Source organism: Pelodiscus sinensis, chromosome 1, assembly GCF_052426305.1.
Source record: "Pelodiscus sinensis isolate ZL-2025 chromosome 1, ASM5242630v1, whole genome shotgun sequence".
Lineage (NCBI taxonomy): Eukaryota > Metazoa > Chordata > Testudines > Trionychidae > Pelodiscus > Pelodiscus sinensis.
This window is the reverse complement of record NC_143052.1, coordinates 67808143-67830533: the sequence shown is the minus strand read 5'-3', so window position 1 is coordinate 67830533 and position 22391 is coordinate 67808143. Positions and strand designations below refer to the sequence as shown.

Below are 22391 nucleotides of genomic sequence, written 5' to 3'. Positions count from 1 at the left end.
CTTGAGAAAAAAAATATTTCTGGATGAGGTTCCAAAAGAGCAAATGCTATATTTCCCAAAAACAAACCAGATATAGAGACATCATATAGAACCCATTTCTTAGTAGTAACCAGCAAAACAGGAATGCTTTAAAAAAAAAACTATATACAACATGTGCAAACTTTTGTATGAACCAGAGATGCACACACAAAGTGCCCCTTTAAATCAGGGATTTACAAACATCTATCTTTGTATTAATGCAGTCTTGACTTCAGCACTTACAACTTAGCAACATGCTCATAGGAGTGTTTCTAATAAATGGTAAAAAAAATATTAGTAAATCTGCTGAAAGGTGATTAAATAAAGTCTACTGGAAGCTGAAACACTCAGCTGATACTCTCTGAGATTATTCCATTTTCTACCTCAAGAATTGCATATCTACCACGTTTCAAATAGGGATGCATGAAGGAAAAAAAAACACATAGGTAAGTCAAAAAGGGTAAACCTAGTTTGGGGCATTGCTTATTTAGTTTCCACAGCCTGAAAACCATTTAGCAAACCTACATTTTAGGAGGGTACATTATTTTAAGTTATATAATAGGAAATTTTGCCCTTCACATCTTCTGAGAAGTGGAGCTGTCTATAAATTATATTAATTTAGTAGTACATGTATTTTATATGTTACTGTAAATTAACCAAAGCACACTAGCATGTTTCAATCTATTATATATTTTAGAAATGTTGCCTGTTTGATAAAGAACTACTCCTAAATGATAAGAGCTAGGATAACCAAATTCAGTATACCGTTTTCTCTTGTTGTAACTTGAAGCAACATAATGGTTTGGTTGTTCCAGGAAAACGGGATGTGCGTGGAATGGAACTGATTCTCATAAAACCACACAAAAAAGACACAGAATCACCAAAGCAAGTTGAGTCCTCAAAATTGGCATAACTGAGTGAATGTTGAAAGAACCAATGAGCCAGAAAAACAGGATGAGTCTGCAACAGGATTGCTTCTCAAACCGTACAGAAGAGAGAGGGAAAAAATGGAGAAATTTGGAGTATTACTCTGTTTTGGCACAGTTACATCAATCCTTAAGGTATGAAAATGAGAAGACAATATTACTGGAAACCAAATTGACTATAGCCCTTTTTTGTTAAAACATAATGAATACAATTTTATAGGGGTGAAGAAAAAATACACTTGATGGAATTACCATTTAAAAAAAATGTACTACAAAAAGTAAACAGAAAAATGTTAACAGTCCTTTTTTAAGAAATCTGAAATAAATATTAACTTCATCAAAACAAACTCTGTATTTTTGAACAATACCTTCATTTAAATAAACCATGTACATTTTCCTTTATTTTCCAAACCAAAAACCTTAAAGACCCAGGAAACACCAGGTAAATATACTAGTATTACTATTAGTTGAACTTCTCTAATCTGGCACCTTCGGGTCCTGACCCCCTGCCAAACCAGAGAATATACCAGACCATGGCACATCAATATTGTCTAGCAGCATTACCAACACTTCCACTGCTTACTGGGATGTTCGAAGAAAGTTAGAGGTAAATTAGAGCTAAATAAGAGCACAGAACACGGAGAGCTATCACTAGTGGCTGTAAACAAACTTTATATGATCATGGGAAACTTTGCCACACATGATAAATGGACATCTGGTTAACTAAACTCAGAGTGCTGGACTGAAGAGGTTCAACTGGTTTATATAGATTTGAGTATCTGACTTAGCTACTGTATATCAATTACCGGACTAGACAAAAAAAATCTGACAGCTTTCTGACAGGGTCTTTTTTTGGTATTTAAAGGGAAACTATGAATTCACTCCCCTGCACTATAAAGTGTAAAGTATGTAGAAAAATTCCTTGTTACAAATGTAGTAAGACGATCCACATGCTGTGCTCTAAGTAGCTGAGCTAGTATATGAATGAACAGGTGGGAGACCTCAAAGTAGCACTTAGATGGTGCTGAAAGTGGGGCTGATAATTCTACAACACACAATGGCTGTGTCTGCACTGGGTCGCTTATTCCGGAAAATCAGCTGCTTTTCCGGAATAAGCTGCGAGCTGTCTACACTGGCCCTTGAATTTCCGGAAAAGCAACGATGCTCTACTGTACAAAATCAGCTGCTATTCCGGAAAAACTATTCTGCTCCCGCTCGGGCATAAGTCCTTATTCCGGAACACTGTTCCGGAAAAGGGCCAGTGTAGACATCCCAGTAGTCTTTTCCGGAAAAAAGCCCCGATCGCGAAAATGGCGATCGGGGCTCTTTTCCGGAAAAGCGCGTCTACATTGGCCATGGACACTTTTCCGGAAAAAGGGCTTTTCCGGAAAAGCAGCCTGCCAATGTAGACACTCCTTTTCCGGAAAAACTGAGAACGGAATAGTATTCCGTTTTAAGCATTTCCGGAAATTCGTGCCAGTGTAGACACAGCCAATGGGCATTAGTTCTGTCCTCTGAGCTAATGCCCATCGTGTTAATTAAGGTGCTTCTGTCTTTGGGATAAGAACTGAAACCGAGGTTTCAATCAGTTATGGCCTTTAAAACTACCCAGGACTTTTTGTAAAAGAAAAGAATTACAGAAGTGTCCCAGCCAAATGTCAATCTAGGTAATTACATTCTGCATTCTAGATCCCTGAGTAGTGTCAAATGAATATGGTATTATTCTTCACATCCTTTCCTAAACTGCTAAATAGCATTGCTGAATGCTGTAAAAGAACTGCTGTTTTAAACCCTTATGGCAGGCTTCAGTGATAGTTGGAGTGATCAGTCTATATCTATTATCCCACCTGCTCATTTATTCAAAATATGGGATTTACTGCTTTCTGTGGCATGAGGCTAGGATTTATGAGTGTGACACTATAGCACTTTTCAGTTAAAGGCTACACAGACTCCTCTCCTCATCTAAACTAATCTCTAAATGATTTGATGACATTTCCAGTCCAGGAACTAAACATTTGACCTTAGTTACAATATAAAACTTGTTGACAAATATTTTTCAGGATAATCCACGGTGGGATAACTTTTTTTGTTGTTGTTGTTTCACTTTAAGCTCCTTGTGTTTCAGCAGAAACATAATCTGCTTCAGATCATGCTGCTCCAAGTAAAAACACAATGGGCTCAATTCGCAGTTCTGGCTGCTTTGTGCTCTCTCCACAGCACAAAGGAGCCAGAAAGCTGCCCTAAAAGGAGGAGCTGAGGATTTATCCTGACACAGGGGAATAATTTCTTTGGGTGGAACAAAGCCAGTGTAACCAGTTCTATGCCACCTGTTTCCCGTCTGCATGTAGGGGTTATGCCATGTGTGAGAGGGGATGAGCAGAATGCATGGCGCTCTATCATGTCATCAGCTGGAAGACACCCCAGAGCCACCTTTCCCCTCATTCTCTTCCCACAGCAACATAGTGTTTACACTGAGTACATAAAACATGCTTAAGTGTAGCCTCAAAAGTAGGTTTAGGTTACTGAATGAATGCTAGCTGCGAGACTTTGCAAACCACGCCACCAGCCATCTCTGCATTTTGGAAATGTGCAGCTGGGATAGGAAATGAATCATTAAAGCTGTGCCAGCTTGACTACACAAAGATCTGCAAACAGGTAGCTAATGTGTGATGCCCTCCCAGGTGTCTGAATTTTACCCACAGAGTTTACAAAAGCTATATTGTCATATCCATAAAAACAAAATAAAGTACATAATACAAATGGACATACTCCTCAGCTGGTGCAAATGGTGGGCACAGCTCCATGGAATGCAGAATCTTTCCAAGGACAGCGTCAAAAGAAAATGTACCTATTCATCCTACTTGTACTCAAAAATAACTAGACAACTTTTAAAAAAAAATCACTTTGGGCAGAAGTCAAGCTTAAAATTTACCCTCAACAGTGATTGTTTCAGAAACCTGAGTGGCTAAAAAGGAGTTAGAATGAAAACTGTTATGCATCCCTAAGTCCAAGGATCATTGACACCCTCCTCAAAAAAAATGAACAAATACATTCCATTTCTGTATGAAAAGTAGGATTTAAAACTTACTTAAACCTTGGAGGAAAGACTACTTTATAAATAAATAAAAGCACATATCACTCTCCTGCCTAACAAATACTCTGTCTGTCACTCACATAGATGTCAGCTAAGACATCTGCCTAAGCAATTCAATTTTCACTCTGTAGAATGAAGTGGCTGTAGGTGCAGAGGATAACACTGGTTTGACAGACAGATGTTCATGCTGGTGCAGGAATGTGCTCACCTTCATGTTGTCCTGGGGTGAGCTCTTTCCTAAAGATTACGTTTTGCTTCACTTTTGCTTTTATAGAGAGTTTGGCTCACACAGAAACCCTTAGACTAATGTACTTAGCTAAAAGCTGATCCAATTCTGACTGATGTCAACAGCAGAAGTCAAGTTGCTACAGTGGGAGCAGGATCAAGACCTTAGATTATAAGTGAGTGATGTCAAATAATTTGATGCTTCAGTAGAATATAGAAGAGCTAAGGAAGCATAAAGGGATACAGTACAGCAAAGGCATAGTACAATATATATCCACAGCCACAATGTTTGCATTTTACTGAGAGTTATATTGTCCCAGTTATGTCTGGACAAATAATAGATTTGTTTTCAATATTCTGTCAGTCTGAACATTTACAAAAAAATCAGGAAAAAAATAATTCTAGTCCTACCAAAAAAACATTTTTTTCCAATTATCGACAAACTGAAAAGTAAATGAAAAAATCCTTTTGGATTCAACAAAACATTGTATTGAACTTGAAATTAAATATTTCATTTTGATTTTGAGCATTTTAATGTCTACATTTTTAGGAAATTTCTAAACAAAAAGTCAGTTTAAACAAAAAAATTGAAACATTTTGGAAATGTTGAAGCAAAGTGCTTCAATGTTTTCTGATTTTTTTTCAGAACAAAACAATTCAATAAAATTAACATGAATTCATGAAATGTTTCAATGTCACTACATATGCATTTTTCCCCAAATAAAGGTCCAGTTAAAAATTCTGCCCAGCTTCAGTCAAAATCTTTATTCAGCTTCATAGTAGAACAACAGAAAAGTAAGACCCCCACAGCATGCTCCCCTGATCAAATTGTGACTCCAGAGGTGGGGGAAACAGGGATTCTCTTCTACACCTCAAGAGTAAATGGATAGGGAGAGGATGGGAAATAGAAGGTGTCCTGTTTGCATCCCTAATACCATCCAGAATCAATGACCAGGTATAAAAAGGATGTACACCGGCCAATGAAGTGAGGTGCAGAGGTGGAGAGTAACTAAGTCAGGAGTGGCCAGAGGGCTTCAGGAGGGCTACATGCACAAGATGCAGCCTTCATCTGACAGCAGGTAGCTTGCTATGAGCTGCATACCAAACACCAGGCATAAAGGGCAAGTGCTATGCAGCAAGGGAGCTTCCAGTGCTTCTGCAGAGCAGCTCAAACGGTCAAGGAAGAACCCACTGAAGAGCAAGTGACCCGCTTAGGATTTTTTACCCACTATTTCATTTCACTATCTGTTGTGATTCAAAAACAGCAGCTGCTTTCTCTGTGTCATATCTGAGGGAAATATTTAATCCAGGGATGGAGAAACTTTTTGGGGGTTGGGGACCACTGACCCACAAAAAAAAAATCAGTCAGGGGCCACACACAAGTGAGAAGAAAACAAAACCCAGAACCCTCACTGATATGGCCCCTAGCTGAGAAGACAACATTCCCCTCACACACTAGAGCCTTGAGGAGTCCCGGGCTTGTAGATTTTGTGAGCTCCAGCCCCATGGGGGGTTGGCAGGAAGTTGGAGCACTGGCATAGGCTCCCAGTGCTGGGGGGAAGGGGGGGAAGAGAGCTCTGAGCCTCAGGGGCCAGAGCCAGGCAAGCTGGGGACTACATCCAGACCCCAGGCCGTAGGTTCCCCACCCCTGATTTAAACTACAATAATCCATTCCCCATGTAGCTCTTAAAGGAAGGGCTTGGTCAAGAACTATGACAACTCCCTTTGCAAGGGGGAAAGACAATAGACATGTACTAAGGGGAGCAAGGGACTGAGCAGCTTCCAAGGAAAATGTGGGGGGCACCATGCCCAGGGTAGGGAGGGCCAGGGTGCCAAAATGCAAGTTTGCCTAGGGTGCTATTTTCCCTAATGCCGGCCCTGTATGCAGAAGTGGGGAACCCTGAGCCTCATGGGCCGGATCTGGTGTGTGGGGGAGAAGAAGCACAGTGCCATGTGCTGCTGCTTATGCTTCCCCCAGCTGGGGGAATGCGGTGCTGGAAACTGCTCATGAGAGAGCTCCCCTGCTGCTCCCCTTGGCCAGATTTTGGGGCTACATTAGTGAGGGGGTTTTGTTTGTTTTTTGGGGAGCATCGCCTCTCAGTTGTGACCCCACCTGATTTTTCCGTAAGTCAGTGGCTCCCGACCCAAAAAGGGTTCCCCACCCCTATCTACAGTTTACCAGAAGGAGCATCTTCATTATCAACAGCTATTGTTTCTCTCTCACACACACACACGCACATATATAAATGCACATTGTGTGTATGAAAAATAATGATGCCTTATGATAACTTGGGTGGTTAACCATAGATTTCCATAGGACGGCTACTTTTTACATCTGGATACTTGAGTACAATTAAGATGTGGTACTTTTGTACTTTTACTCAAGTAGTTTTCCAGAAGGATACTTTGACTTTTACTTAGTTACATTTTTTTCAAAGTAGCAGTACTTTTACTCAAGTAACTTTTGGGGGTACTTTATCCACCACTGGGTGAAGTAATTTACTTCATTCTCCATCAAGGAAGGAAGGAAGTAGTGCAGAAACTGTGGATGAGTTTCAATCTATACTGTGGTCTGCTCCTGGTAGTGATACACCACATGCCACTCCTTAAGGGCCAGTTGTAAACGTATAGTCTATTCTTGCCACAGACTTTTCTTGCTACTATTGCAAAGCTACAGAATTAAATGTAACATACCTTATGTATTCCATAGAGTAGCAGATCTTGGCTGCCAAAAAAAAAGTGGAATTTCACAGTTTCCTTTTTGTAAGTCTTTCTATTCAGTGACATTCATTGCAGAAAGCCAGCAGAGAATTTACGTTCATAAAATAAAATTCACATTTAAATACTTGCATGTGCCACAAATGCTGACCCAGGCGATTTTTTAAAAGAGTAAGCACTGTACATGCACAGTATTTTCCTAGTGCATTCAACTTTCAAATTCAATCAGAAATCAATAACAATAGATTACAAGCTTGCAATTTATGTTTTTAAAGGGTGACCTGGCATATTCAGTTTATTACAGTTGCTAATCAGAGGTTTCTGTTTGTTCATAGTTTGTGAAAAAAAAATATTTTTGCCCATTTCTTATTTATAAATTAATGTACTAACAGTCTTTTTTTCCACATACCTTCATGAAGTAGAATGGTGAACCGAGTGGGATGTGGTAAAGTTGATAGGATTATACACCCAGTGTTATGTATTATCCTTAAGGTTCTATTCCATTTAACAAAACTACTCACAGAAGTACTACACCTGGCAGAAAGTGTATGCAGCATCAAGATCCTTTTGTTGATGCTCTAGAGTCACTCAGGAAAAAGACACAAGGATATATGTCTGTGTGTGTGTTTTTACTTCAATATTACTGTAGAAGTACCATGCTTATGAAAATGTATTAATCACAGTCCTTACGCAATTTTTGCTTTCTAATGAAAGCCTTTTCAGGGGGAAAAAACACGTGAAAAAAATGTTGTGCTTCTCCTCACAGGGAATAAATAATATACTACTACAGATCTATTAGTGTCCTAATACATGGGACACTGCTGTAACTGATTTGTTCACCGATAAAATATTATTTTCCACATTATTTATTTATCATTATCAAAGCAATCATATCTGATGGAGGAGCATTTTCTGGGAGTTAATAACTACCAGATGGAGAGGAGTGCCTAAGGGAAAGCCTCTAGCCTTTAACCCAAGCAAGTTATTAATTGATAGAAAATGCCTGACCCAGAGATCATTATTATTATATACAAATATTAACATATCTTTAAAAATCTAACATAATTCCTGTTTTATGCACTGTTGAATAAATGTTGAATTTTATGATGCCAAAGATATGAGGGTTCTGTTTAGAGTGCTGGTCTTTTTCTAACTGCTAATGACCAACACAGTAAACCATGGGAAAACAAGACATATGTTGGATGCCCAAGTAAGTTGGCATTATTTGTTGTTTATGAATAATACAGAATTACTGAAATAATGTCTGTGACTAACCGACAGTTTATTTTATAGCTAGTGGCAGTAATACAGTGTGGTAACACAACACAAGAGATGGGCACCATTTTTTCAACATGCCTCATTTAAAATAGTCTTACCTACATAGCAGCTTTCTGTCAGGTGAAATGGCTTTTTGCTGATGCTCCATAGCTGGCGTTGCGAAGAGGACAGCAAAATACTTCACACTGAAGCCAAATATCAATCCAGCAGTGTTTACTTCAGAGTAAGCTGCCTCCTGCACTCCCCACCCAGGCAGATCTGGAGGGGCACTTGACCATGCATGCCCCCACAATACACCATCTCTGCAGATACCCCATCTTGTGCACTTAGCCATCCTGTTGGACAGGCTTCACAACAGAATAGCTGCCTCAGCGCTGCTCCTCTTTATCCAGTGCCTCTTCCCCTATTCCAATTGCATTCTTTCCACACTGACCTCCTCTCCATACCCAATCCCCCTGCGAGCAACAACCACTCAAGCAGAGAAGCCTAACAACATGGCTGTACTCCACCCAGGGGCAATGGAAACTCCTCAAAGCATGAGCCATACCCTTATACTACCTCTTCTTGCCCTGAGGCTCTGCCCCCATGTGCCTCCTCTTCCTTTCCCCTGAGGTCCTGAGCCTTGCGCCTCTTTTTCCTTTCTCCACGAGGCCTACCCCCAGTGCCACCTTCTCTCTAGAGGCCCCACTCCTATGCATTGCCTCCCCCTCTCCCTGGAGGCCCCACACCCACACACCTTCTCTCCCCACTCCCTCAAGACCCAGCTCCTACACTCCATCTCTCCCCCACTGCTCCTATGTGCTTCCTTTCCCCCACTCTCTCTTGGTTCTCTTCCCATGCATTGCCTCTTCCCCACTCCCTTACTGCCCTGCTCCCACATTCCACCTCTCCCCTCTCCCCCAAGGCCCACTCCCACATGACATCTCTTCCCCCTCTCCTATGAGGCCCTGCTCCCACACACCACTTCTTCCCCGCTCAGGCCCCACTCCCGTGCCATCTCTTCCTCTCCCTAAGACTCTCTTCCCACATTACCTCCTCCAGCCACAGTCCCCACTTCTGTGCTACTTCTTCCCCACCAAGACCCCACCTCCTCCTCATTCCTCTCCACCCCTGTGGCTGGAGAGTGGCATGCAGGAGGCAATGTGTTTCTATGTTTATCTGATTGAGGAAGAACAAAGAAGAAGAGAAGGCTGAGGAGAAGAGGGCATAGGAGAGAGTGAAGGGGACTAGGAAGGTGACCAAAAGAAAGAATGTGACAGAGATGAGAAAGGAGAAAAAGAAGGTACAAGAAACTGAAGGGATAGGGCAAGATAACAAAGAAGGAGGGGGACTTACAGGAATGATGTCAATGACAGTACAATTCAGCCCTGAATAGACATCAGGATTTTTCTCTTAAAAGCACTGGCAAGTGATTCAAATGTATTATTGTGAGAAATATAGTTAGAGAGTCAGAGACTTTAGGGTCAAAAGGCCCCACCAGCTCATCTACCCTGTGCTTCACAGGCCACCCACACCATCCAACATCTGCACACTAAACCCAAAACTGAAATTAGATCAAGGTATGACAGTCCTGAGGAGACTGAATTATTGTCCCTCACACTGGCAGAGAATAGGAGGGACTCAGGTGCACCAGTGTCCAAGGCACCTGCAGTGTAAGGGTATTGATTGAGATAATCCTGGCAAGCGAACCACAGCCCATGCTGCAGAGTAAGGCAAAAATGGTCACTGCAAATATGACCTGGGGGAAAATTCCTTCCCAACCCCATATATGTCCATGAGTTAGACTCAGAGCTTGTAAGCAAGATCTAGCCAGCCAAACACCTGAGAGAAAGAATGCTCAGTGCCACCTCAGAGCATTGGCTCACCCCACCTAGTGTCTCATCTCAAACTGTGGTCATTTCGGATCCCTTCCTGACTAGCTAAAACCCTGAAGCAGAAGATTCTTAGGAACATTAAACATAAATCAGAAGAGATCCTCAGGGCTCTTCAGCCCTGTTCGCATCATCACAAGCAATCTTACCACACATGCCTACTCATAAGTATGTCCAGTAACTAAGTAAAAGTAATGAAGTAGTTGGCTCCCACAGTGCCAGTTGGGAGGCTTTTCTAGAACCTCACAGCTCTGGTTGGCTAGAAAATGTCTTCTAATTTCCAGCTGCCCAGAAGTGGGTAATTATTTAACAAAATTCAATCAGTAACAAGGTATGTGGAGAATGTAACGATTAAAGGTTATTGTAGTGAATTTTTCTGGAGTGTATACGTATACACACACACACACACACACACACACACACACACACACGGAAAAAGAGAAAGGGCTTCAGTGTGATGTAAAGTAACTCTACAGTTCCTGTATTTTTCCTTGCAAAGCTCACAGCATGTAATCACTGTATCAGAGCGTTAGGATCCCCAAAGAGATGACTTTGTTTCTGAAGAATGTGCTCTAGAAGGGACTCTTGTCAGGGAGAACTCATGTGGACTGAGCTTTTATGCTAATTGCTCACATAGACTGAATGGAGCACTTGAAAGCCAGTCTTCTCTTGATTCCTTGTTTTCAAATGTATATTAGGCTTTCTAATGTACAACTATGACTAAATGTATGAGTATGTGCATATAATAAGTGACATTTCATAATTAGTAACCATTTTCAGGTTATTGTTTAGGAATGGGCTACTTTAGCTACTAAAGTTAATTTCTTTTTAATATTAAATTAAAACCTGTGATAGAATCCATTATCAGGCCATAGGCACATTGACCTGGCTTGAAAGGCATTTGGATATTGGAATGTCAGTCTTTGAGAGACACGTTCAGCTACTAATGATTAATCCCTTTTTTAGTATTAAGTCAGCTGTTAACGTAACTTTTATTCCTTAATGAGTTTTAATTGCCCTTGATCCTAATCACAAAGTTTTCGGTGCAGCAAGACTGATCCAAAAGAATAGAAGAGGCAACTTATTTATTTTAATGCTGTCAAGTCACAATAGACACAAATTTTTTTCCAATTTTTTGTAAACTGAAATTGAGTTCAATGAAATGTCAGACTGAGGAGTGAAGTTCTTATTTTATCCACAAAAGAAACACTTTGTAAGTTGCACCAGATGAATCAAGATTCCTCAAACTGGGAGTGCTTCAACATTAGTGCAAGGTGAATTTCCTTGATTCATGTTTGTATGAGAATTTACTTTGGTCACTCTTTTGTGCACAGATTCTATTAATATTTCAACAACTATTTTACTAGCAAAATTGTTGTGAAGAGAAACATTCAAAGTTGCATGTGCCAGTGTTTGGGATAAACAAATGTTAAATGCACCCTGGAAGTTCTTGTGCACTCTTTAAATTGGCGGCATAGAAATAGTATCACGTCTTATCTAAGCAATCACATAGAAATAATATAGCTCAAATCTCATATATTTGCAATCATTCCACCCTGTAAAAATGCAGAAAGATTTGTTCCATAAGTGTGAATAACAAATAAACTGAAGGTGCTCGAGCTCTCATATATAACTTGAGCTGAACAAGAATCTAAATGTATTTAATGAATTATTCAGTGTAACTGAATCCCTCAGGCCTGCTCACTACTTAAGCACAAAAATACCACAAAGATGGGTGCTGTATAAATGATGACAGAAAGAGAAAAACCATGGAACAGGTGGGACCACTTTCCGGGCTGAAAAAGTATCTCAGCATATGTAGCTGTTCAGTCTTTGTCCTCTCTGCTAGGCTGCCAGCAAGGGTGCCAACGACTGTGATGGCTTTAGCAACACTGTCAGATTGACTTAAGAGTGTGTATCATAAACGTGTGTACTGTTGAATCAAAGGGACCTAAAGTCTATCTTAGTTTATGATTGTGAAGCTTTGAGAAGCCACAGATTCATTACAAACTGACAGCTGTTTTATTTGAACTCCTGTTAACCCCAGGCAGGCAGGCATTACTTTGCCTAACAAGGAGAACATTAAGGAGTAAGTCAAGTCTGTCTACCTGTATGGGTGGTCTCCCACCCACAGAGTACAAAACCTAGTCAATGTATGTAATTTTGTCTCCTCTAGGTGGCTGCAGCATAGAGGTTATACAGCTCTAAATGTTACCACAGCAAAAGGAGATTTTCCCTTCAGTTTAAGTGAAAGATGCCTATATTTTTCATATGTTCTGTATTCCATGCTGCACCTGTGCAGCTGCACTGACAACTATGATGTTGATATGCAAGAAGCACAGGAAACATTCGCACACCTGGTGCCCAGTTTTTACATGAATCCCTGTGAGCCCCAGATCATTAAAGAGCAGCTTTGTGAAATGGATATTACGCTAGTGCTCTGACTAATGAGCACATGCAGCATCGCTATTTGCCACATGGAATATGCAATCTACTCTAGCATATGCAATACACTCTCATTCTGCGAGCACTAAGAGAGAATAGTCTTTAGAGCTCAAGTAGCAGAGGACCATGTTTCTGGGAGTAGAAATGCTTGGATTCTTTCTAAGCTTGAAGCAGAAGCCATCAGTAGCCATACTGTGACATAATGATGATCTTGAAGTTCTACTTGGATACAAGTCCTTTATTGTGTTAGTATTTGTGAAATAGGAACTCGGCTGACACCAACCACTCATTTTGGTTAGGCTAGTGAACATACCTCAGATTATTATAATTTTCAGTCACTAATGAGACAGGCTGGAATAAAACCAGCAACCAAAAATGACCAGTTCCATAACTCGTGATCAATCTATTTCAGCCATCCAGTCACTACTCAGCAGCAGTCAACATTAGAGATTAGATTGTGATTTTAAGCACAGCACTAAGCAAGGATTAATTTTCCCACCCCAGGCTTATCCACTGGAGGAGGCATGTGGCCCCAGATAACTTTCTCTGACTCATTCTTCTCTCTTATTCTCAGAGAGAAAAAAGAAGATGAAGTGTTATCATTAGCTATCGGTATAACAAATAGTTAGGTGGAGCCAGGGCTTTGTCCATACTTCCATTCCTTACCACCTGCTCCAAGGAGATGGAATAATTAGGCATGTGGTCTCTACTTGTGTTTAAATCCCAGGAGCCAACCTCTGGATAGCTCCTGCAAGAATGTAAGGAATTCTTGCTCCCCTTTAATCTTTGCATGGGCATGCAGTCAAAGCCCTCTTCTTTTAAACACTGAATCTAGTTTCGTATGCAGATTAGTTTGGCAAGAGTGAGCAGTTTTTCTGCACATCCAATAGAAAATCTAAATTGACAACATTTTGAAATCTCTTTAGCTGACAGAATTTCTAATGTATATTTTGGCTTGTGATACAGTTCCATACTTTATATTTGTAAACAAACACAAAATTGACATAAATAAAGTAGTTTTTGTAAAAGACAGCACCTCATGCAACCATGTCAGAACTAGAAATCTTAACTCTGGAAACTGTTTCCTTTAACCAAAGACTCCAAAGTGAGGAGTATGGGTAAAAGTCACACTTCTAAGCAAAAGGTCTAAACAGGAAAGTACATTTCCACAGCTTTGTGCCAGCATACAGAATACCAAGCTACGCATCAGTATTGAAAGATGGTCATTGGAAACTTTAGCAGAATTATTGAACACTCTACTGTACATTGCCTTATACAGGTTGGACCTCCCTGGTCCAGCTCCCTCAGGTTCTGACAGGTCCCGGACAAGGGACTTCTCTGAACTAGGGGAAGTCTGGGTGGGGGAGCACCAGCCTCCCCACTGGGCTCCTCTCCTTAGCCACCTGGGCTCCTCCCCTCAGCCTTGTGGAAGCCCCCACCCCACAAGCTGTGGCAGCCACACTGGAGTTCCCAGCGGCCCCACCTATCTTGTGGCAGCTCTTCCACCCTGTTGGAGTTCCTGGTGGCCCCGCCAGCTGCAGGCACCATTGCCTCATGAGCTCTGCCCCATCCCACTCCGCCAACTTCCCTACCCCATCGGTTGCAGGCTCTGGTGCCCCACAGGCACAGCTGCCCCCAATAACCCCGCTGGCCAGCTCCACTCCGAGCCACCAGGAACCTCTGCTGGTAGAGCTTTCTAGTCCTTTCTGGACCACAGATGTTGCTGGATCAGAGAGTCCCAGACTACAGAGATTCAACCTATAATTGTTAAATTGAAAAGGCCAGAAATATTAAAAAAGAAAACATCAGAAAAAAAATCAAGACTAAACACAGTGAAGTACTTACAGGCTTAAAGTCTTCTCAGGAAACTTGTCCTGGTGAGGTAGCATATTCTGAAATGTATCAGACATGCCAAAACATCAGGAAAAGCTAAAAACTGAGCAAAGGCTCATTACTCTGAAATAAACAAGAAACCTTACAAATGTTAAACAAGCAAGTATTCTAAGCCCTGCTGGCATCATGTTTCCTTACAAAAAGCAAGGGTTTTCTAAAACCAATGCAGAACCCAAAGGTGTAGCATTAAACATACTTACTACAACCCCATTCTTAGTGGTAGTCTCCCGGTATGTAAAGTTGCACACTGCCCAGGCTAGGTAATATGTGGACATGAGAGGGGTCTGCGAAAAGTGATCTGTAACCCATCCATCTTCTTCGAAAACAGAAGTTTCCACTGGCATATTGGACAAAGATAAATAGGTTGCTTGATGCTTGATGCTGATTTTGAAAGTGGCTTTGTAGATGGGCTCATCAAAGCAAGGAAAGGCTTTTCTGGCATGAGTAGGAGAAAACTGTGTAACACCAAGAAATCTGGAACAGAAACAAAAAGAAAAAACATTATGATTATATGCAGTGCTTAAGTCATGGACATACTACGTGATATTGCAAAACTATGATAAAACCAATGAGAAGTCCTGGGGCACTTTAGAGACTAACACAAATATATAGTATCAGCAGCTTTCATGAGTAAAACCCTCTTCATCAGATGATGAGCACATCAAAATATGGTAGTTTACTTTAGTAAACACAACTAAAATTTAGCAACAGCAAAGCAAACTCCATATACTACATACCCCTCATCCTAATAATTCTGCTTTGTTCTTGGCATCAGTTCTCTACACATATACTACAATGAAATCCACGTAATATAATGAGCCACAAATTTGAAGAAACTTTACAGACATCACACTGATATTAAATAAAAATACAGTACTCTCCCTTCTATTTATACTTTGTGTTCTGCCACCACACTTTTGTTCAGCAATATATAAAAAGATAACCAATATTAGTCTGCTATGTAAATTGAATAAGGATAATCTCAGTTAAATCTAGGACATAACGACCTTTGAGGATCTCATTGTGGTTTCAAATACCAATAAGCATATTCTGCTTTATTCTAGACATAACAATATGCGTTCACTTAGCGTACCCCAGAGGATCATTATTTTCCTCTTCTGATTATTTGTGTATTAACTGCATGTAGCTCTTTGAATCCCACTACAATCTATTAGTATTGTAACTCCAGAAGTCCAATCAGGAGCATGCTGTTTAGGTGGACTTTGCAAAGTTACATTCCAAACAAGCAATTCAGCCTCTACAAGTAAAGGTACTTTTTCAGTCTTTTTACAATAAATTTCATGAAAGAAAACAATCAACATAAGAGGCAATAGATGCTCTCATAGAAATATCTCTTTTTAAAAAAGGCATTTGAAATATGTTGCACAGAAAGAGTCCTATACTTTTTAAGAATGCCACAAATACAAGTGTCTTTTCTTTGAAACTATATAAACTTAGATCCCAATCTGGAAAAGGGACACTTGTGCACAGATCCTTACACTTGTACATTCAGGGAAATATTCACCAACATTGGTCTCTTAGAAGGTACAGAACCTAAGTTTACATTTTCAGAGTATGCTTTATATTTTGCATGTGTGGATTATGGCAATGTGGTGTCATGACATGTTAAAGAGTTATATGGATACTGACTGTTTATATGACTGTAAAGACAGGGCACATGTGTCTGATTTGAATGCTAATGGCTCCTTAATCAGTCATTTTCCAAATTTTTTATGACTGTGTTGATGGGAAAAGTCCTTGAGAAACTTTATAAGGTAAGAGGTTTTTGTGGGTCGATATCTGTTTGATTCAAAATGCAGGACAATGTAGCACTTTAAAGACTAACAAGATGGTTTATTAGATGATGAGCTTTCGTGGGCCAGACCCACTTCCTCAGATCAAATAGTGGAAGAAAGTAGTCACAACCATATATACCACGGCTACATTTCTATCACTATTCTGTTTGATTCAACAAACACAGTGGAAAGACCTTGTAATTTTTTCCACTTAAAACAAAGTACTATTCTGCAACATAACTTTCTGTATTTCTGATGGAGCAAAAGTAGATAAGTACCTTATTAAAAATTAAAGTGTATTTATTGACTGAGCTTTTTTTTTTTTTGCCTTTTTTGTTGTTGTTTAGAGCATTTATAAGAACACGACAAAACTAAGCTACTGATGGTTTTATGACACTTTTTCTTACCATAGTAATTTTAAGCTTAATATGTTACTTTTCAAATCAATAAATATGCAGTGATGTAAAATAATGTTTCACAGTGAGATTATGATCAATTTTCATAATAGCTAATCTTGGAGAAGGCTAGCACCTCATAGGCCAGTCAAAGTGTAGCTATCAATCTTTCATCCAAAAATCAAAGTCTTATTTTGTTTATAATTACTGAATATTTTGGAAGGGGTTCACTGTATTGTGGCTTCCTTGTCTCATTAACAATGACAGATTAGTAAATCCAGATTTGTGTATCAGGTAGCCAGATGCAGGGGCAAGTGCTGCTCTCAGTTCCCCAAAAACAACCCAGATAAACTCTACTGGCTTCAGTTGCATCACTTTGGATTTATACCATCTTAACACAGAAGAATCTGAACAACAACAAAATTTGTTTTTCATCATTTAGTTCACTTAAAATCAGCCTGATTCTGAATTATTTGAATACCTACAATTCCTATAGAATTCAACAGGAGCTTTGAGTTAACATGGAAGGCAGGACTTAAGTTAGTTGTTAGCAAAGCTAGGACTAATGAGATTTCTTCAGCAATTGACAATTTTAATGAGGTCAGAGCCACAGGTAAATGCATGGTCAGGGAATTCTATATTCACTGTGACAATGTCTGAAAGAGGAAACACTGTTTCAACAAACCAGGATCTAAAAATATTAAGAGAGCATCAGTGAGATTTAAGGATATAGAAAATACATCCTTATTTTCTTAATCTTATAAAAACTACTGAAGAATTCTGTATCATGTGCTTTTTAAATGGAAAATATGCATTACTATATATTTCATTATATTCAATACAATACTGAAAATATGCAAAACTTTACCAATAATAATAAACAATTATATTTATACATGCACTTAAAATGTGCCCATCACCATGGTATCTGGACACCTATTTTATACTAGAAAAAAAAACAGTTGAAATTTCTTCTGATCCCTGACAGTTAAACTGAGTATGTATATAAGACAATGTCCTAAAGAACAGAGAAATGGCATAAACTTGCAGAAGTTCTGTAGCATACAACTATCACAGAGTAACTTGGCATTTTACCACTTATCTCTCTGCATATCTTCCTTGGGCACTGCCAGTTTTTATCTTAAATTTCCCAGATATATCACCATGAAAAGTTATACTTCCAGGAATGAAAGCCTCACAGCTTTTCTATTCAGAATACCCATGACAGTAATTTGCAGGTATTTTAATTCCATCTCATCTATTAAAGAAAGGCATGCGTTTCCTCAACAACTTGTCTGTTTTGACATCTTGGCTGCTATAAGAAAGAGGAATCAATGTGTTTGTTTTGTCTGGAAGTGGCAAGGAATTGATTTAATTCCATTTATATGCAGAAGTTAAATAATCACCTCAGTTATTATAACATTCTGCAGATAATATGCATTAATGTCTGGTGGATACTGCCAACAAATTATAGTGAATGATACAAAAAATATATTGTGTCATTTCACTTCCATGTTAGCATTTTATTAAAAGTACAATAACTTCAGTGAGAAAGTTAAGATTTTCATAGTACTGCCAACACTTCTGACTGATTTACTGCTTTCATCTGTGAAGTCGAAAGGTAAGTGTACTGACTTCCTCCTTTACGCAAGGGGAGGAAGGTAAAACCATCTACAAAATCCCTGTTGCATTTGTGAAGTCACACAGTTAAGCAGAGCTCTTATGTACATCACAAGTAAAAAATTATGCTACAGTCCTTTTACAGCAACCACTAAACCAATGATGTTGCTGCATTTTTCGATCAAATATAAAATTGTCAAAAAGTTACAGTGAAAGTCTACTGGACCATCAAGATTCCACAGAACTTAAGAGAAGTAATATACTAAAGTAGAAATTGGTCTAAGTTTCAGATTTATGAAACATCCATACATACCTCATTTGAAAAGAAGGTTATTAATCAAATGCAGATTACTACTTTGCAGGAACATTCTGAACAAAGATACCCCATTGTTTAGAGTGTGTATTTTTTTCTCTATTCCAGTGACTCATTAAGCTTGTGACCTTTCAAAAAGGAAAGCAGCACTTCTATTAAACACACCTGAAACTATAACAAAGTGCATATTCTATTATGGCAAACAAATTATCAGGGTCCTACACTACTATAAACAGGCATGCTTCTACTGACTTCAGTGGCATCGCACAACTTTACACAAGCTGAGAATCTGGCCCAATATAATTGGGTCAATGAATTGTATTTACAGTAGAGAGTGATTCATTATCTGAATAATCATGCTATGAAAGTAGAGTACTATCTATTATATAATTGTGTGTTCTAAACTGTCTTGTTTCTAACAAGCATTAGACTAGATACTGGATCATTTTGGTGCAAAAGTATAACAGTGCTACAATTATTCTTTTGAAATAACATATTATATATTTAAGTTTCCTTCAACTATTTTCAACAAAGCTAAAATGTTCAGTGTGGTAATTATGTAAACTTTGTCTTTTTCATTCATTCATGAAGAAAAGTAAATTCCTTTTCAACATTTTATTACTTCACCCATAGTCCTCAATCATATAAGAGGCAGCATCCTTTTCTATAACTGCGCTCAGGCAAAATGCCATTTTACTTTAATTTGACCCCCCCCCCCAAAATCACACAGTTATGATAGTAACCTGGGATTTTAACAGTCAGTCAGTCCATTTAAAGTCATCAGCAAAAAAAAAATGTTTTAATAATGGGGATGTTGACATAGTTGCATTGGAGGTGTTCTTTCTCTTGTTTAGCCTGCTATTCCTCGTGAATTCTTTTCTCAGCAGGCAATGTCAAAAAATGATTATGTTTAAAGAAAAAGAATCTGTAACTAGGATTTTCAATGGCAGATATCTTAAAATTAAATGAATTCTGAGAGCCCCAGTAACATAACTATCAGGAAGGAAATCAGTGCCCTTTCTTTATTACTTAGATCAGGGGTTTTCAAACTCTGTCACAGCTTGTAAGGACAAATTACTAGCTGGCCATAAGACGCTTTGTTTTCCTGCGCCTCTGCAGGTTCAGTCGATCGCAGCTCCTGTTGGCTGCAGATTGTCATTCCTGGCCAATGCGGGCTATGGGAAGTGCTGTGGACCAGGACACTGCTTCGCACAGCTCCCATTGGCCAGGAACGGCAATCCACAGCCAATGGGTGCTATGATCACCCGTACCAATGGAGGCACAGGTAAACAAAGCATCTTGTGGCCAGCTAGCAGCATGTCCTTACAAGCCGCGACACAGAGTTTGAAAACCTCTGACTAAGATTATAAGAACTTTGGGGGTAAGGCTCCTCTTTTTATTGTTTTTGTAGCAATACAAAACACAACCAACCACAACCAGATCCTAATCAAAGCCCAGGAATACTAGGCACTATAGTAATATTAATATTAAAATCATAATAATTATTATAAAATAACATCTATTGTTATGTGTAAACAGTGAATAAAGGACTCATTCTATTCTCAATAATATTGGTGGGAAGCCATTTCTATAGAGCCATGAGCATATGCCAGTTTAATCCCCTCAATGTAGACAAAGCCTATGATGACAGATGTGGTTTTTCCATTGGTATAAGAACACCACCTGCCTAAGTAACAGATACCTAGGCTGATGGAAGCATTCTTCTATGGACCTAGTTGCATACACTGGAGGTTAGGTCAACATAGTTACATCTCTAGGCCAGGTCTACACTAAACCTGGAAAGTTGGTTTAAGGTACGCAACTCCAGCTACACAGAATACATAGCTATAGTCGGCTAACCTTAAGCCGACCTTGGCAGCATCCCCACAGTGGGAGGCCGACAGGAGCAAAACACTCCTGTCAGCTTCCCTTGGTCCTCACAATCGCGAGGAGTACAGGCACTGGCCAGTGCTGCCCTCAGTGTTCAATTTACGGGTCTTAACTAGACCCGTTAAAAAATTGCATGCCAGAAGGTCAACCTCCAACATGGCGAGTGAAGACGTGCCCTTAGAATTTTTCACACCCCTAACAGACTTAGCTATGTCAGTTAAATTTTTAAGCAGAGACTAGGACCTAGTATGCAGCAACTCACCTGAAGTTAATGGAATAAAGTGACAGATTAATCAGGCCCTAAAAGATTGATTCAAGGTTTCTGAATAAAGTGCAATCACATATGTAACAAAAGCACAAACATCAAAAGTCCCATTGTAATGTACAATATGCTATTTTTTAAATACAAAACATTTTAATGTGGTACTAAAAGGTCTGTTTAATAAATTCCATTTTCTACAGATGAGCTTTCTATTATGTTCTACTTTATGACAGAATTGAACGGTTATTCTTTCAACTTGTCCAATCATTAGCCATGCTAAAACACTTCTGATGTGTTGGATGTGATGCACAGTTGTTATATTCATAATAAAGGAATAACTATATAAAGATGCATGTTAATCATCTATGCTATACCTAGTAGTGTGTTTAGCTATAAGAATGCAGACACTTTACAACGTGATTAAACTAACATGAAAGTGTATCCAGTAAGTAGTTCACTCTTGTCAAGCGGGTACTATTAAGTACCTAGCCTGCATTTTATTAAGATAAAACTGCTTTGGAAATCTCTCTGAATGATAAAACTTACATGCTTTCCCAGAATATACACTGGCTGAATCAGTGTAACTTCCCTTGGAAGCTTCTCAGTGATGCTTTACTTTAGGAAATCTATAAAAAAAGTATTTTTCTTGTTTTTGCATTTCCTCTGTCATCCCTTTGCTGATTGTCCTAGCTATTCCTTTCCTTAATTTTAAAATGAGAGCACTGATTATGAGTACCTTCATCTCCCATGGATGTCACTGGGGGAGGTAAGGTGAAACAATGGTAACTGGTACTTCCACAGGGGCTGCAAATAGTCAGCATCTCTCATCACCAGACCCTAGGAGTTGCTGAACAAATGATATGCAAGAGGTCATCTCACAAAATAGGGCAGGGGGAGACCTGAACAGCTGTAATACAAAATGCTTGAGCTTGCAACCCTTACTTGGCCACAACTGCTAGTGACTCAATGGGAATTTACTCTAAGTCAGCTCCCTGGAAATATAACGAGCCTTACTTCCTAACAGAAACATGCAAAGGGCTGTGATATGGTAATTAGTCACTCACTTCGCCTTACAGGCAATCAGCAGGCTACAGGGTGCAGGGACCCCAGCATGAAAGTCAGATATAGGATTAAAATGAATCCCTGCTCAGGGCTCTAGATGATGGTCACGTCACAGCAGAGGTTCTCTCAACTGCATCTCTTAATCAAAGCATCTAAAGGCTGAAAAAGTCAGTGGCAAGATCTACAGCATGAAAAGAGCCCTATCCCCTTGAGAACGTGACTCTGAGCTCAGCTGTATCGTACAAAGTCCTAGAGCTCAGCCGAGCTCCCGCCTCTTAAGTGGAAAGTTTAGTAACGATTTTTCTGTCACGTTTTGGTTACTAGCTCTCACCTCGGGGATCCTGCTCCTGCCACTGACGGGTTACTGGAGGACAAAGGACGAGGGGGGAGCTGACGACGGATGCATTTCATTCCCGCAGCAGCGCTTGCAGAAGAGAACTGTCATTTGGCACCACCTTGAACATGAAACCTAACACTCCCGGTGCTTTCAAAGAGGAGTTCTCAGCAAACTCCTGGCCCCGCTAGGGGGGCTGGATTAAGGGTGAGAGTCCTAGAGACTGTGGGGAGGGGTAGAATCATGTTTAG

General features: G+C 39.7%; 1 protein-coding gene across 2 annotated transcripts in view; it reads right to left on the bottom strand.

Annotated features, from left to right (window-relative positions):
- Positions 1 to 22391, bottom strand: part of TRHDE (thyrotropin releasing hormone degrading enzyme) — a 346334-nt gene that overhangs the window by 322777 nt on the left and 1166 nt on the right. For both annotated transcript variants that reach the window (XM_075931934.2, XM_075931938.2), the window contains exon 2: positions 14669 to 14942. In XM_075931934.2, coding sequence (XP_075788049.2) covers positions 14669 to 14942 — 274 coding nt within the window. The remainder of the gene's footprint in view (positions 1 to 14668; positions 14943 to 22391) is intronic.